Source organism: Solanum verrucosum, unplaced genomic scaffold, assembly GCF_900185275.1.
Source record: "Solanum verrucosum unplaced genomic scaffold, falcon-dt-bn FXZP01000121.1, whole genome shotgun sequence".
Taxonomy (NCBI): Eukaryota; Viridiplantae; Streptophyta; class Magnoliopsida; order Solanales; family Solanaceae; genus Solanum; species Solanum verrucosum.
In genome coordinates this window covers 1058567-1074301 of record NW_026020509.1, presented here as the reverse complement: position 1 = coordinate 1074301, position 15735 = coordinate 1058567, and the positions used below count along the sequence as shown (strand labels likewise).

Here is a 15735-nt window from a genome sequence, read left to right as displayed (position 1 = left end):
TTTGGAGAAACGTGGATTAGATGGATCAAATATAGCATCTCCACCGTAGAGTATTCTATAGTGGTAAATATTAGTCATGTGGGATTTTTCTCTCTCATGAGAGGCATTAGGCAAGGTAATCCCTTATCACCTTTCTTATTTATTCTAGCTATGGAGGGGTTAAGTAGGATGTTAGAAAAGGCCAAACAATTACATTAGCTAAGAGGATTTATGGTGGGAAATGGTTTTGGTCTAACAATTTCTATATCACATCTTTTGTTTGCTGACAACACACTAATCTTCTATGAAGTTGGGAAATCCCAAGTGCAGTACCTTAACCTCACTTCTATGCTTTTTGAAGCCATGTCAGGACTCCACATTAACATGTCTAAAAGTATTATCTACTGTTAATGAGGCCCCTAACTTGGAGAATTTTGCTGACATCATGTGTTGCTCAATTGGATCTTTTCCCACAACCTATTTAGATACCATTGGGTGCTAGTTACAAATCAGTTGGGGCTTGGAGTGGTATTGTGGAAAAGTTTGAAAGACGATTGACTTCCTGGAAGCAATAATATCTCTCACAAAGGGGTAAGGCTAACACTCATCAATAGTGTCTTGGATAGTATTTCCACCTATTTTATGCCCCTCTTCCCCATGCCAGCTAATGTGCAAAATCATCCTGAGAAGATTAGGAGGGACTTCCTCTGGGAAGGAAATAATAAGGATTACAAATTCCACCTTGTGAAATGGGCCAAAGTCACCATGCCAAAGTAGTTTGGAGGCTTAGGGATTAAAGACCTGGCATTACATAAAAAGTGTATGCTAATGAAGTGGCACTGGACGTACAATTAGGAGACAACAGGTCTATGGAAGGAGGTGATCTAAGCAAAATTTGGTAGCACTCGTCACTGTTGCTCTAATGAAGTCATAGTTCCTTATGGTACCGGGGTCTAGAAAGCTATAAGGAAGTTGTGGGAGGTCTTCTACAACAATGCTACTCTCAAGGTGGGAAGTGGGGAACACGTCTAGTTTTGGAAAGACACTTGATTGGGAAACGTCCCTCTTATGAATGCATTTCCTAGAATATTTCAGATCAGGTGGGGTGTTAAAGAATGACAAAAGTCCCACATCGGTGGTTAATGAGATGGGTGGCCTCCTTATAAGGCTTGGGCAATCCTCCTCCCTTAGAGCTAGCTTTTGAGGTGTGCGTTAGGCCTAAGACCTAATTTAACATGGTATCAGAGCAGGTCCTGTCTCACCCGATGTTGGGACCCCCAAAATCAAAATTGCCCACGCACCAGATGCTAAGATGCACTGGGCGTGAGGTGGGGTGTTAATGATCAAAGTCCCACATTAGTGGTTAATGAGATGGGTGGACTCCTTATAAGGCTTGAGCAACCCTCCTCCCTTTAAGCTAGCTTTTGGGGTGTGAGTTAGGCCTAAGACCTAATTTAACAACCTCCAATCCAGGCTCAACCATCTCTCAGTGTTGGGAAGATAATGTTTGTTATGTGACTGTGGGAGAAATCTAATGACTGGGAGTTGGAAGAATTTATGGTCCTCATGGCCTCCATCCAGACCAATTCAGTCCACAGGCAAACCAGGGATACTCACTTGGGGGGAAGTAAAAGGGATGGCTCCTATTTGGTCAAAGAAAGCTACTTACATCTAACCTCAAGGAAGACACTTACTGATCTGTGGCCTTGGAAACTTATTTGGAGAACTAAGATGCCTCCAAAAGTCATATGTTTCAGTTGGGTCAGTCTTAATGGTTCTTGCTTAACACATGATAATATTATGAGGATGAAGTTTTGTTTAGCCAACAGATGCTACATGTGCTCATGCAACCCAAAATCTATCAATCACCTGTTTCTTCATTGCAGTGTTACCACAGACCTTTGGAACATGTTCTTTTCTCTCTTTGGTCTGGCTTGGGCCATGCCAGGCTCTTTGAGAGAGGCTTTTGTGTGTTGGAGTTCTTGGGAAGTCCATCAAAAAGATTTGGTCTTTGGTTCTTGCTTGTATTTTGTGGTGCTTATGGATAAAGAGGAACAAAAGGTGTTTTGATAGCATCCCAACTCCCATTTCCTCTCTTAAGGCTAGTTGTTTGATTAATCTTTTTAGTTGGATCAACCACTCCTCTGTCATTACTGATGAATCTTTCCTAGAATTTATTAGCTCATAGATCTATGTTGATAGTTGTGATAGCTTTTTTTGCCTTCCCGGGAGCTGATAATCTCTTTGTAATGCTTGCATCTTCTGGATGTTTTTTGCTAATGATATCCTTCTTATTTCATAAAAAAAATAAAATAAAATCTAGTCTTGGAGTCTTATCTGGAGCACATGATTGTATAACAGTCTCCACTTCCTCTTCCTTGAGGGCTTTCTCTAACATCTCAGACACTTTGGCTACTTCATCAAAGTCGGCATTAGGTCTCCACACTTCTTTCTCAATTTGCATATTCTGAGAGTAATTAATAATCTCATTTTAGATGTATACCTTGTCTTCTATTATTTTATTTTCCTTTTTAAGCTTGTCGATGTTGTTGAATCTTCTATGTGAATTGGCTATTGATTGAAGGTACTTTGTGTTTCTGTTCCTATCTTTCTACCATTGACTTCTTTATTTTTGTTTTCATGATATTTCTTCAGCTTTGGCTAGTTCCTCGAACTCCACTTTAGACTCAAAATCTATTGCTTTTCAGACTGAATTGGAATTCTACTTTCTCTAGCCTTGTCTAATGCTGCAAGTTCCTCTATTGCTCCGTTTCTTCTTACTTCCAACTTGCCTTAGACATCCTTGTTCAAATTGGAGTTGTCTTTTTTCAGGTTCCTTAATTTTTTCTTGAGATAAGGTAAATATTTCATTAATCACAAAAGCCCATCATCCAGAGGATTTGTGGGAGAGGGTTTATAGTCCAAAAGGACACTGAGATGAGCAAAAGCTGAAAACCCAAAATAAACTTTACACTTCTCCTATGAAATCTACTAGATCTTCTATGCCCCCCATTAATTTCTGTTTACACCAAAAATATAAGAGACTAAGGCAGTTCATCTTGATTTTTTGAATGTGATTGCTTTTATCTTCAAAATGCCTTGAGTTCCTTCCCTTCCACACAGGCCACCATATATACATGCTGGGGTGTATTGTCACCAATCCTCTTTAGCCCCTCTTTTTTTTTAGAGAAGGTTAACTAGTATTATAAACAGAAGGAGTACACCAATAGTGTGCTCCTACATAATTGCATCAAAAGTATGAAGGAACAACCCAAAACAAAATCTATCGCCTATATCCCTTATAAACTGTCTAAAAATAGGGTAATGCCCCCTATATCCTTAAGTACAGAGTGGATACACCAAAGGAAAAAGGTGAATGCTCTTGTTCTCAAAACATCTCTGATTTCTCTCCTTCCAAATTGTCCACCAGATGCATTTAGGGACAATCTTCCATCTCTCCTTGTGTCCTGACTGAACTCCATCTCTATTCCAGCATGCTAGTAGTTCTGCAGTATGCCTTGGCATGGCCCATCCTTGATGAACCATGGCCATAATTTTTCAGTCACTTTACAATGCAGAAAAAGATGATTTACTGTCTCTATTCCAGCTTCACAAAAAAAATTTGGAGCATAACTGCCTTCCCCTTTTCATAAGGTTGTCCAGAGTCAGAACCGCTTGATTTGCAACTAGCCAAGTGAAACGGTCCACCTTATGAGGTATCTTCCCTTTCCAGATCATCTTCCATGGCCACCATTCCTTGGTTTCAGTTGAGATATCCAACAGCTTGTAGGCTGCTTTCACCCTGAACTTGCTATCTTTGTTCAACTTCCATAACAATCTGTCTTCCTCAAAATTGAGACTCTTAGCTTGTTCCAAGGTATTGTAGAACTGAATCATTCTCTCCACTTACTAGTCATTGAGGAATCTTCTGTAGGACAGATTCCAACCTTGTGCATTTTTTACCTCTAAGATAGTAGTTAGCTTCTGTTGATTGAGGTTGTAGATGTCTGGAAACTGTTGCCTCAGAGGTGTTTGCCCCACCCATACATCATTCCAGAACATGGTCTTTCTTCTATTACCCACTTTGATCACAGAATTACCCCACATATTTGGCCACTGATTTCTGATAGTCCTCCATAGTCCCCTTTCATAAGGAGTTTTTACTTACTGAGTAGTCCATGGTCCTTCCTTACTATATCTTGCAATGATGATTTCCTTCCATAGGCCCAGCTCATCTGCCTTATCCCCTGCACATCAGAACACATAGTTTTTAATCTCTTGCTTTTCAAATTGGGCTTGCAGAGCTGCATTATCTTCTTCATCGATCCTGGATTGACCTCTAGGGTTGAACTTCGGTCTCCAGACTTCTGTCTCTGTGTAAAGTTTTTGGTAGAAAGTAGTAACTTCATCTCTTATCTCAGCCGGTTCAGTCACATTGGAACCATTGATGATCTGTTTATCAATGTTGTTATACCTCTTGTGACAGTTAGCAGTTCTATGGAAGAACGTTGAATCTATGTCCCCTTCTTTGAGCCACGGGGCCCTAGATCTTTGCCTCCAAGACACTTCCTCTCTCCTGGCATTTTCTTCAAACTTCACTGTTAATACTGCTCTTAAATAGGACTCATCATCTGATAGGATTCTCTGATCTTGTATCAGGTCCAACTCAGTTAGCTGGTTAAGGATGCTTTGTTTTTGCATACTTAGGTTGCCATGTACTGTTTTACTCAATTCTTTCAACTTGACTTTCAGTAACCTCAACTTACAAGCTAAAATATAATCCGGTCTTCCCACATATGTTATAGATTCCACTTTTCTTCAACTCTTTCTTTAAAGTCTTGAGTTTGCAGCCACCAATTCTCAAACTTAAAATAAGAGGTTGTTCTCTCCCAATTACCACATTCCAACAACAGTGGATTGTGGTCGGAAGTTATTCTAGGTAAGATTGATTGTTTGATCTTTCTAAAGGCTACTTCCCATTCCTGAGATATCAGAAATCTATCTAATCTTGCTGCACTATCATATCCATCCCCTTTCCTCTATGTGAACTTTCCACCTACAAGAGGTAAGTCTTGCAATTCCATGTCCACTATAAATTCAGAAAATTCTTCCATCTTCTTGTTGAATTTGTTGCAGTTTTTCTTCTCAAATGGAAATCTCACTACATTAACGTCCCCAGCCACCACCCTAGGTCCATTAATTAGCCCCTCACTGCCCCAAACTCTCCCCATACTTCTTCTCTTTCTTCTCTACTATTTGGGGGCATAGACACCTGAAAAATGCCATCCCAAATCTTGTGCTTTCCCTGTGAACTTACAAGTGATGTTGTAAGCCCCTACTTCACATACTTCACCCTCCCATATACTACTATCCCATAAGATAATGATACCACCTCTTGTTCCCCGTGCCTCTAGTTGTGCATATTTCACCTTCCTATTTGCCCACATATCTTTTACAATCCCACTTATATCTCCATTGATTTTTGACACCCGAAAACAATACACATCTGCCCTCCATGTATTCATCATGTTTTTGATTTGCAGCCTCTTACTTGGGTCATTGAGGCCCTATACATTCCATGAGACTATGTTAACCTTCATTAAGATCATCTATAAAGCATCCCCCCCACTCTTTGTACCATAGCTCACAAAATTACTCTTTGGTTCCAAATTCTTAACTTCTTTCGGGACCTTTCCTACTGGAGTTATAGGAACTATTGCTCCCACCCCCTTCTCAATAGTTTGTCTTTTACTATCGATTGCCATAAAGAGGTTCAAAGCCACCTCTTCTCATCCAATGAAATGTACCCCAAATTCTTTGCTGAGTTTGATTATGTTTTGTTGGACCCATGAAGAAATTTCATTCTCCGCTGATGTATCAGTTCCATGCTCATTAGAGTTCAGTGGTAAAATATCTTCAATTGTGCCTTCCCCCCAGCCTTCTGATCCAATTGCATGTCGCTTACTGTTTGTATCTCTTGATCTGTTCTTTACTCTATTTGGATAATGGACATATCGTCATCATCACTCAGGTTTGGGACAAACTCGAGATTGTTCCCTCATCTCCCAATTCAAGTGGAGTTAGGGCACCTTCTCTGCCCTGTTCTATTAAAATTTTGCAGTTTGCTTCTATTTCATCACGTAAAGGGTCAGAAAACCTCACTGTCAGTAGGCTTCTTTTTTATTAGAGCTGCATCTTTATCCGTTGCTTTTCTGCTCTCCTGATCTCTGTTGAACTTGTTTGAAATTCCCGTATCTTGATTTCCCAGTTCCTCATATCTGTTATTTGTTGTTATACGAGATAGGTTTGCTTGTATCTCAATGTTAACTATGTCAAGACCTTGGGCTGGATTATTCTTCTGTTGTTGCCTTTTTGGGCCTGAAAAATTTGGGCCCAAATTTTCCTTTATCTTAAGCTGGCCTACTACAGCTGATTAAGGCCCTTATCCTTTCCTGTTTGCCTCATGTGTAGAGTCACGTGATCTCCAATTCAAATTTTCGCCAGCTGTCGATGTACTCATGTGGTGGTCTGACTCTTCCATAGATTTTAACACTAAAGGGGGAAAGAAATCCTTCTTGCCCATCGGTCCATAATGTTGTTCCTCTCTCTTCGTTGCCTCCGTTCGAAAAGTCACCGGCGCTTCACACCAAGTCGGCACTGTATACATAAAACCCTCATTGGTGACTTAAATCTCTTTCGAAACCATCTTCCCATCACCCTTCACTTTGATGCGTGCCCAGTGCATGTGATTTTTGAGGGTTGTTTCCGCCTCTGCTTCGATGAAACCCCCCCACTGATCTCCGATAAGCTTGAAGACTTTATGGGACCATAGGTTTAGGGGTAAACCCAAAACTCTTATCCACACCTAGTCTCTCACTACAACTTCTGGCCAACAACCTGTGATTGGACTCCACCACTCTAGGTTTAGATGCATCTTCTTCCAGGCTCATGTTCCTGCCATGACGTGTTCTGCAACCACTTTTGTGGGTAGCTCGAATAGGAAGTGCCCGTCGTTCATACTCCTATGGCTGACTTCCATGTGTTGCAAACCCACCTTCTTACATCATTGAGGATTGGTATCTCTCAAAGTGGGCTCTGGAATTTATCGACAATACATCTCTTGAGGAGATCTGTCTACGATGTTGGTGTTACGTTCACCACATTTAGGCGGTCACCTTCCACCAGTATGTGCGTCTTATTCGTGGATTTTGTTCTCCATCTGTTGTTCCTTACTGCCTCCTTAAAAGATACTCCCAGTGCCTTCCCTTTGTTAGTTTGTGTTTTCTGCTCTGTTATAGGCTTATAGGTGAATTTTGCTATTTTTTGAGCAATGTTTCCCCAACCCGTGTTGTAAGATGATTCCGGTGTAATGATGACCGCTTTATTTTGTCCTTGAATAGCAATAAAACTGATATATCTGCCATTTTCATTGTATTTAAGGGTGCAAAAGAAATCTGAGTACAAGTCCTCTACTTTCCATCTTTTGACAGAGTCCCCTTGGACCTTCGACGCCTCAATAAATACTGAAATCAGCCATCTCAGGACTTTAATGCTAATCTTCACATAAATTCTGATTTTGCCGGGAACTTGCCGGAAACTGCCCTACAATGGTTTGATTTCGCCGGAAACTGCTTGAAAATCACCGGAACCCTAATTCCGCTGATCGGATCTGGAGAAAACTGAATGGGTTCTAATCGGAAATACTGGACGATCCCAAGGCGACCCCAACAGAAGAAAAAATTCTCATAAACATTGATCGGAACAGCCCTCACGATCGGTGGGCCAAATCTCGCCAGAAACTACAACCTTCGATCGGCGCGTGAGAGCGCGTGCGTTGATATTTTTCGGTGATTCTGGCTGGGGTTTGGTCGCGGGAGTTTTCTGAGCCTCGTGTTGATGTTGATTTTCCCACAACACCCACAGAAAGAATAATAGAAAATAAAATTGACACAAATCAGACCCAACAACCATTGGAAATTGACATACAATGACTTGTTTGTTCTCACCGATGCTCTGATACCATGTGAGTTATATATGGGAAAAAATATTATTGAATTGTTTCTAAATTGTTACATTGAGACCCTATTTATAGACACTACATTGGAATCCTTTTCCAACTAAGATTCCCATTCTTATTCTTATTCCTATTCCTATTTTAAGTAGGAAATACTTATTTCTATTCTAACAATAAATATGGTAAGTGACTTAATTTACTCCTATTGTTAGTAGGTTGTGATTTCCTTTCCTTTTTAGAACATGTTAAACATTAATATGTAATCCCCAATAGCTTGAGGGAGAAATCAAGCCAAGCTCTCTCATATTTTCTCTTCCGCTTCACTAAATAAATGATATGTGCCCAACTCCTCAAATCCACTTCACAGTGCTTGCTTCTCGTCTCTTCTACAGAAAGCCAAATCAAACTCCTCCTATCTAAAGACCCACATAAATTTGAAAAGTAGGCTGCTCAGTGGGGGAAAAAGAGGAATTAGATTGTTTCATGCATCTATTTTGTGGAGATTATGGAAATCAAAGTTGCAAGGAAGCTGCTAAACATGTTATCAGGGTTTCATCTTCTACCATGGCATGGAAGTGATCACTACGTGTAATACCAAGAAGCTGCTCCTGCCACTTCTGAAGATTCTGAATTGGTCTGAAGGAATGTAGTGCCTTAGAGTTAGCAACTGCGGAGTTCACTTTACTTGCTGTGAAATTTATGGCAAGAAAGCAACAGTAGGTTTTATGAATGGAAGTTTGAAGCTATACATAGTCTTAACATACATATGCATAGCTTATCTCTGTGGTGTAAACAGAAGGCTATATCTGAAGTGAACTTTTATTGGGATTCTTATACTATTGCATGCCAAATTTAGATTGTGTACTAGTTCTGTAATCCTATGCACCTACTTGGTGTTAGCTTCCAATATTAATACGATTGATTTTGCCTGTCACCATGTTCCTCTATTCTTCAGTTCTCTTTTTTTATATATGTGTGTGTATTTGATTGTATGCAGGCATCCGAAGAACACAAATGTGGTTGAGAGTATGGTAAAAGCTCTTGCTCGTGTCGTTTCGAGTATCCAGGTATACAATATGGGCTCTACTCTTCACTTTATTCCTAATCCATTTTTATTTACCTGTTTTATCTTTCTAATTCCACTATCCTTATAAATAAAAAGAATAATGGTTTGACTCTACAAGTGGAAATTTGTGGTATTTTTTTCTGTACCGTTGTTGCGTCTTCCTCTTAAATTTGGCAATAGGCCTAACAATCTCTTCCCGGAGCTTATTTTATTTTATAAGTAACATGCGAGAGAGAAAATGGATACTAGAGAGAGACTCCTACTTCTCTCTAGAAGCTAGGAAGCTCAAGATTCATCCTTATAAGGAGATTCTCTTTGCTCCAGCTCTGGCTTTGGACGGGGAGTGTAGAAGACTGAAGGGAGAACATGAACTGAGGTTCACACTATCTATGAGACATATCTCAGAGAGGAAAGCTTTCCTTGCGATGTGCTTGGTGGGAAGGTTCGAGAAGAAGTTACTTCGCCAGATCCGGTAGCGTCTTGGGCAGCGAAGGTCTGGGATGTCAACCCATGGATCAAAGTGTCCTCTATGGGAGACTCGACGTTCTTATTCAGATTTCCTAGTGAGAGTAGGCCTGTGCACAAATCGGTTCAACTCGAATTTTCGAGCCGAATCAAAGCAATTCGGAAATACAATTTAGATTATACAATTTGAATTTGGTTTACAAATTCAATTTTAAATATTATGGTTTCCTAGTGCGGATATGGTTGGATGTATTTACCATACCAACAGACCCAAAAACTGAATTGTGTAAACGCCGTTAAAAGATACTAGTACCAAAACATGTGGTTAAACATTTCCGTAAACCCCTTGATAGCAAGAAGTATTTATTAATCATACATATAGGATTATCTATTTTGAGAAGGGCAGTGGGGTATTTTTGAGCGTGTAGAAATATATAGAGTGTGCCTCAATAAAATATGATGTTATGCTTGTAAGCTTGGAGTAGCACAAGTTGTCAAGCTCTTGTTTTGCCATTTATATGCTATTATGTTTACAAGTTTGTGATTCTTTTTTTGGTTAATATCTTGGTTACTCAAGGCTGCAGTTTTAAGATTTCGTTACTTTTGACTATGTTTTCTGTAAAATTATAATGAAAATAGTTGTTTGTTTAGATTTTGAGACCTAACAAAGCAATTTCTGTAACCGAATCGAAATAATAAAAACATGAATGGAATTGGACTTGGAATGGACTGAGTTTGGATGATAATTTTAGAAACTTTATAGATGGTCTGAGGCAGCAACTCTGGAACTCTACAGAAAGAGAGATGGAACTGGGGTGGTGATTGTCATATGATTACCTTTACATCTTTGGTGTTATGAGCTCTCGAGTGTGGGGCTATTGAGGTGAATTGCAATCGTACTGATGTTTCTAGAGTTAACAGTTTTGGTGAGAAAGAGTGGGAGAGTACCAGTGTCTATAGGAGGGGGGGGGGGGCAAAATATTTAGGCCCTGGTTTACACCAGAGTTTGGCCCGAAAATTTTAAAGTGGGGCCTGGTCGAGGAGGAGAAGAGGAGGGTGGGAGGATAAAAAGAGGAGGTTGGAAGAAACTCTCATAAGGGAGTTAGCAGCTCATCCACCGGAAGGTATGGAGGACACACAGATGATGGATAGGGGATAAAGAGTCAATGGCCAGTTTGAATTTGATAAAGGTAGGGCACAAAGGAGACTGGGGAAAGTCATTACCCTTAGACTAGTGAACCGGTGTTGAGATACAATTTAAACCGATTCAATAATAGATCTAGACCGGTTAGCTCTCTTTAAAAAAACCAAACTGGCTGGTTTGGCTACAACAGAAATCAGTGACAACGTGGCGATAATTGGTGGAGTTTTTAGGCTTAACGTCAACTCTAAAAACAAAAATAAAGGCAAGAAGAAGAGAAGAAATATTGGCTGCTTGAAAGATGATTTTTCATTGAATTGAAATGGTGTTTAAATACAGAAAAAATGCAACAACTAGAGCCTATGTCTAAGCAACTACTTTCCACATGATTCCATGATAAATAAACTCCTAAAAAACAACAACTAGCTTAAACTGTTGAAGATGGCTAAAAAGCTGGAGAAAATCCAACAACTCCTATTGACTAGTTACTGCAGTAATGGAGGCAATTAATCAACACTTCACCTTGCTTCAGTTGCTGCAAATTCCAAGTCTTTCTTTGAGGAAAATCTGCTTCTTGGCAACACTTTTGTAAAAATATCCGCCAGTTGAAGATCCGTCTTGCAATACTCTAACCCAGCAGATCCTTCTTTCTGCGCGTCTCTGAGAAAGAATAATTTGATATTGAAATGCTTGGTTTTTCCATGAAAAACTGGATTATTTGAGATAGCAATAGCTGCTTGATTATCCACAAACACCTCTGTGCACTTTTCTTGCTTTAAATTCATATCAAGTAGCACTTTTCTAAGCCATAAGGTTTGATTTGTAGCCGCTGTTGCTGCAATGAATTCAATTTCAGCCGTTGATTTTGCAATAATCTCTTGCTTCTTAGAACACCCAGAAAATACCCCTGATCCAAGATTAAACAATAACCAAAAGTACTTTCATGTCATTGGAAGAGCCACCCTAGTCATTATTGGAATACCCTTGCAGCACCTACTTTTGATTTACATAAAACTTGATTCCAAAATTCAATATTCCCTTAACATATTTTATAACCCTTTTATCTGCTCTAAAATGAGTGTCAGTTGCACAATTATTGAATCTTGATAGAGGACTTCCAACATATAAAATGAGACATCCAACCAAACTCCTGTAAAGAGCCTCATCCACTTTTTCAGCTTTATCATTTTTGTTCAACTTCTCCTTCTGTCACATTGTAGTTGTCTCTTTGCAATTTTCCATTCTAAACTTTTTCAAAATGTCTTTAGTGTATTTCTTTTGACAAAGGCATTTTCTAAAGCAGTTGCACCAAATGCTCATCAGTCCTGCTGTACCAAGCACTGGGGCTTTAGTCCATACAACATTTTTTTGAGCTGATACACTTCATCTTCATGCCCTTTGACTGAAAATCAATCAGGTTGCTCAACATAAATTTCCTTCTCAAGAAAGCCATTCAAGACTGCAGATTTAACGTCCAACTGAAACACTTTCCAACCTTTTGCGCAATTATTTATAGCCAACAATTATGTAATGGTTTCTAATCTAGCAACAGGAGCAAATGTGTCTGTGAAATGAATAACCAAAATTTGAGCATACTACCCCTTTACAACGAGGCTGGCTTTGTGCTTGTTGATGGTGCCATCTAATTTGTGACAGATCCTTGGAATTTTCCAGCGAGGAAGTAGTTGCTTCAAACCTTTCAGGGACTGTTAAAAGAATTTTTTGAACCTATCTTGAATCAGGAAATTCAGAGCCAAGTAAACTTACATTGTTGGCAATGTTGAGTGATTTGTCAGAATACTCTGACCGTCTCTGAATCCTTAATCTTCTGAAGTTCAAATTCTCTTATCAGGTTGAGAATACACATTGCTTTGATCCATTCATCTCCGTCGTATTCTTTCTTTAGGAAATTCCAAACCTCAAATGCTGATTTCATTGTCATAATCCTGACAAAGATTTCAAATGAGACTGCAGCAAATAACGTCACTCTAGCCTTTGATTTTCTTGTTTCTTCTCCTTGTGCTTCCTTATCTGCGCCATGGTTTGATTTGCAGGCTAAGGAGGAACTTCGTAGTCCTCCTCAACAGCTTCCCACAAATCATTTACCTCCATATGTGCCATTCTTGCTGCCCAGACATGATAGCATTCGCCTTTGAAGACATGTGGTGCTAGTGCAGTGAAAGGAGTTTCTGAATCCGTATAAGAAAAAAAGGAGAAGGAAAATGAGTTTCACTCAGTTACGGTCCCTCAAGAAGAGAGCTCTGATACCACTTTTGTTGGAGGTTTTAGGCTTAACATCAACTCTTAGAACATAATTAAAGGAAAGAAGAAGAAGAGAAATATTTGCTGCTGGAAAGATAATTTTTCGTTGAACTGAAATTTTGTTTAAATACAGAAAAAATGCAACAACTAGAGCTTATATCTAAGCAACTACTTTGCACATGATTCCACGGTAAATAAACTCCTAAAAATAACAACTAACTCCTAAAAAACAGCAACTAGCTTAAACTGCTGAAGATGGCTAAAAAGCTGGAGAAAATCCCTAGTTACTGCAGTAACTGAGGCAATTAATCAACAATAATAATTGACGACACAATGCTCATCCTAATAAAGAGCTAGTGCGCAAGCTAGCAAAAGACGATGATTTCTCCTGTTTTGGGGTTTCAGAAACACAAGCGCAACACAGTCTGAAGAGGATTGAAGAGGGGGGGGGGGTGAAAGAGAGGTCACGAACTGACTCCTCCATGTCCGGCAGCCTAGGCAATAAATTTTGATTTAGTTGTAGGGAAAAAAAGAAACTGTTGGCCCTTCTCAACATCAATGTGTATGTAACTTCCTTTTCGATGTAAAGATTTAAGGTTTTCTCCGGGTCTTCTTTATTTTAGACTAAACACTCTCATTGTTTGATTTCAGCTTCATTCTCCGTTCTTTGCTTTATCTCTGATGTCATCTTATATAATTATGGTTTCCTTGGGAATAAACTCAAATTAATTCTCTCTTCTATATCCAGTTTCAAGACACATGTGAGGAGAGCCTTGCTGCTGTAGCTGGAATGTTTAGTAGTAAAGCAAAAGGTATTTGCATCATCTTGCTCTCTGATTCAATTTTTGGTGGAGACTGAAACACAATATCTTTTGGACATTAACAAATTTTGACTCGTTTGGCTTGTTGATAAGTTCAAATGAGTTATTTAGGATTCCCGAGTACGTCAATTACCTTTAGCAGCGATAGTTGACTCATTGATTTAATGATTGTTGTAAATGATTACTTAGATATGGTGAAGTAAAATGCTGGAGTGCCCTAATGAGTGATCTTTATTTGACAAGGTAAATAATCTTATTAATAATGAAAATATCTCTCATATACAAGCAGTAAAAAGTAGAGAAGCGACAACATAATATGATTCTCCACAAATGTTAACCAACTTATATACCCTGAAGAGTGATCTTTTTCAGTGGATTTTAAACTAAAATGGTTAACAGTAAAGATAGTAAAGTGGTAGCAACTTTTAAAACAAAGCTTGAATGATGCAGGTATACTTTGTGGCGGATTTGGTTTCATAGTGGGTATCAATTCTATTCCCGAGAATGTGTTGGCATTTGTTCCAAACTGTCATGCATGGTTATCAATATTTTTGAAATTAAAACATCTGGATTAGGCATGAAAATATATTGATCTTCCCATAAGGACGTATAGTATGGATAGGAAAAAAGAATAGCGGGGTCAGTGATGGTAGGCACAACTAGAAAAGCTTATCCATGAAAAACCTGAACCAGGAGAGCATTCAAAAATGAGACATAACATGGTCAGCTGATAGTAGGGAATGACTAAACAAGACATACCTGAGAATATTGTAAGAAAGACCCGAGGAGAATAAGACTGAGAAAGTGACTTGTGAATAGTTCAAGTAGTTTGGCACTCAAGCTCTGGTAATTTTATGCATAAAAAGAATAATTACACCTTAAATTTGGACAACTAATTCTATTATTCACTGTGACACGAAATCCTATATGCTACATGATGCCTTTTACTTCCAACAATATATTCACTCTCATTATCACTTCTTATTCTTGTGCTTTATTAACTCTTCTTATATTAAACAACACATCAATTGCTAATATCATGTCCCACACCCTATTTATTGGATAAGTGATTCTTGGCAGACTAGTTCAAATGGAAAATATATACCAAATTGTTCATATTGACACGTTATAGGACCTCATTGATAATTGATTTTCATCTGAAGCAATCTAAACTACTCCTTCAGTTGTTGACTTGTCAAATTGTCCTGATGATCCATTTGTTCCCTGTTTTGTTAGAAGGTATTAGATATTTTAGGAGAATGTTTAGTCTACCTATATTATATTTTTATAAACTGGTGCACAGTGAAACTAGCATGCACTCTGTACTTTAGTCAATTGTCAGGTTTTCTAATATGATAGGCTCTATGATGAACCTTCTCTTCAGTAACTTGATAGAATGTTTAGATTCATCTGCTTTTTTACTTTACTAACTAGTTCTTCTCTCTATAGAAAGTTTAGGCACAATTCATTTTTTTGATAATATTGGGAGTACCCGAGAGACAAGCTGTAGACAGAAAATAGTGAATCTCAAATTGTAAAATGTGTTCAACAGGCACACTGTCAAACCTCCTTAGCCGATAAATCAGTGTAGGTTTTTACCTACAACAAAACTCCATTACCTTTGTTCTTATGTATTTGTTTTCAAATAAGTTACATGATTTTGTCCTTCCTTTCTTTTACTTCTCGCTAGTCCCTCCTTGGTGTGCTAGGTGGAACTCATTGAAATGCAGTGCATCAATGAGAATACAGCCACTGATTATGTTCCTATTGGATTAAGAACTGTAATAAAAGACTGAATTTTCAACATATGTTATGTACCTATGCTCGCGAAGTAGAAATGCTGAAGCTTTGCTTAAAAGCCGATATCACTTAGACTTTTATGATTGCAAGCTCTAGGGAGTTCAGATATATACCTAATTCTGTTGGTTGGGAAAAGGAAATGAATGTGAATTTGGTTGAGTATCGTGGTGCTTAGTGATGCTAAAAT

General features: G+C 38.7%; 1 protein-coding gene across 7 annotated transcripts in view; it reads left to right on the top strand.

The window, feature by feature from the left end:
- LOC125809578 (uncharacterized) overlaps positions 1 to 15735 on the top strand; it is a 56027-nt gene that overhangs the window by 11708 nt on the left and 28584 nt on the right. For all 7 annotated transcript variants that reach the window (XM_049489168.1, XM_049489162.1, XM_049489166.1 and 4 more), the window contains 2 exons: positions 8991 to 9060; positions 13676 to 13739. In XM_049489168.1, the coding sequence (XP_049345125.1) occupies positions 8991 to 9060; positions 13676 to 13739 (134 nt within the window). The remainder of the gene's footprint in view (positions 1 to 8990; positions 9061 to 13675; positions 13740 to 15735) is intronic.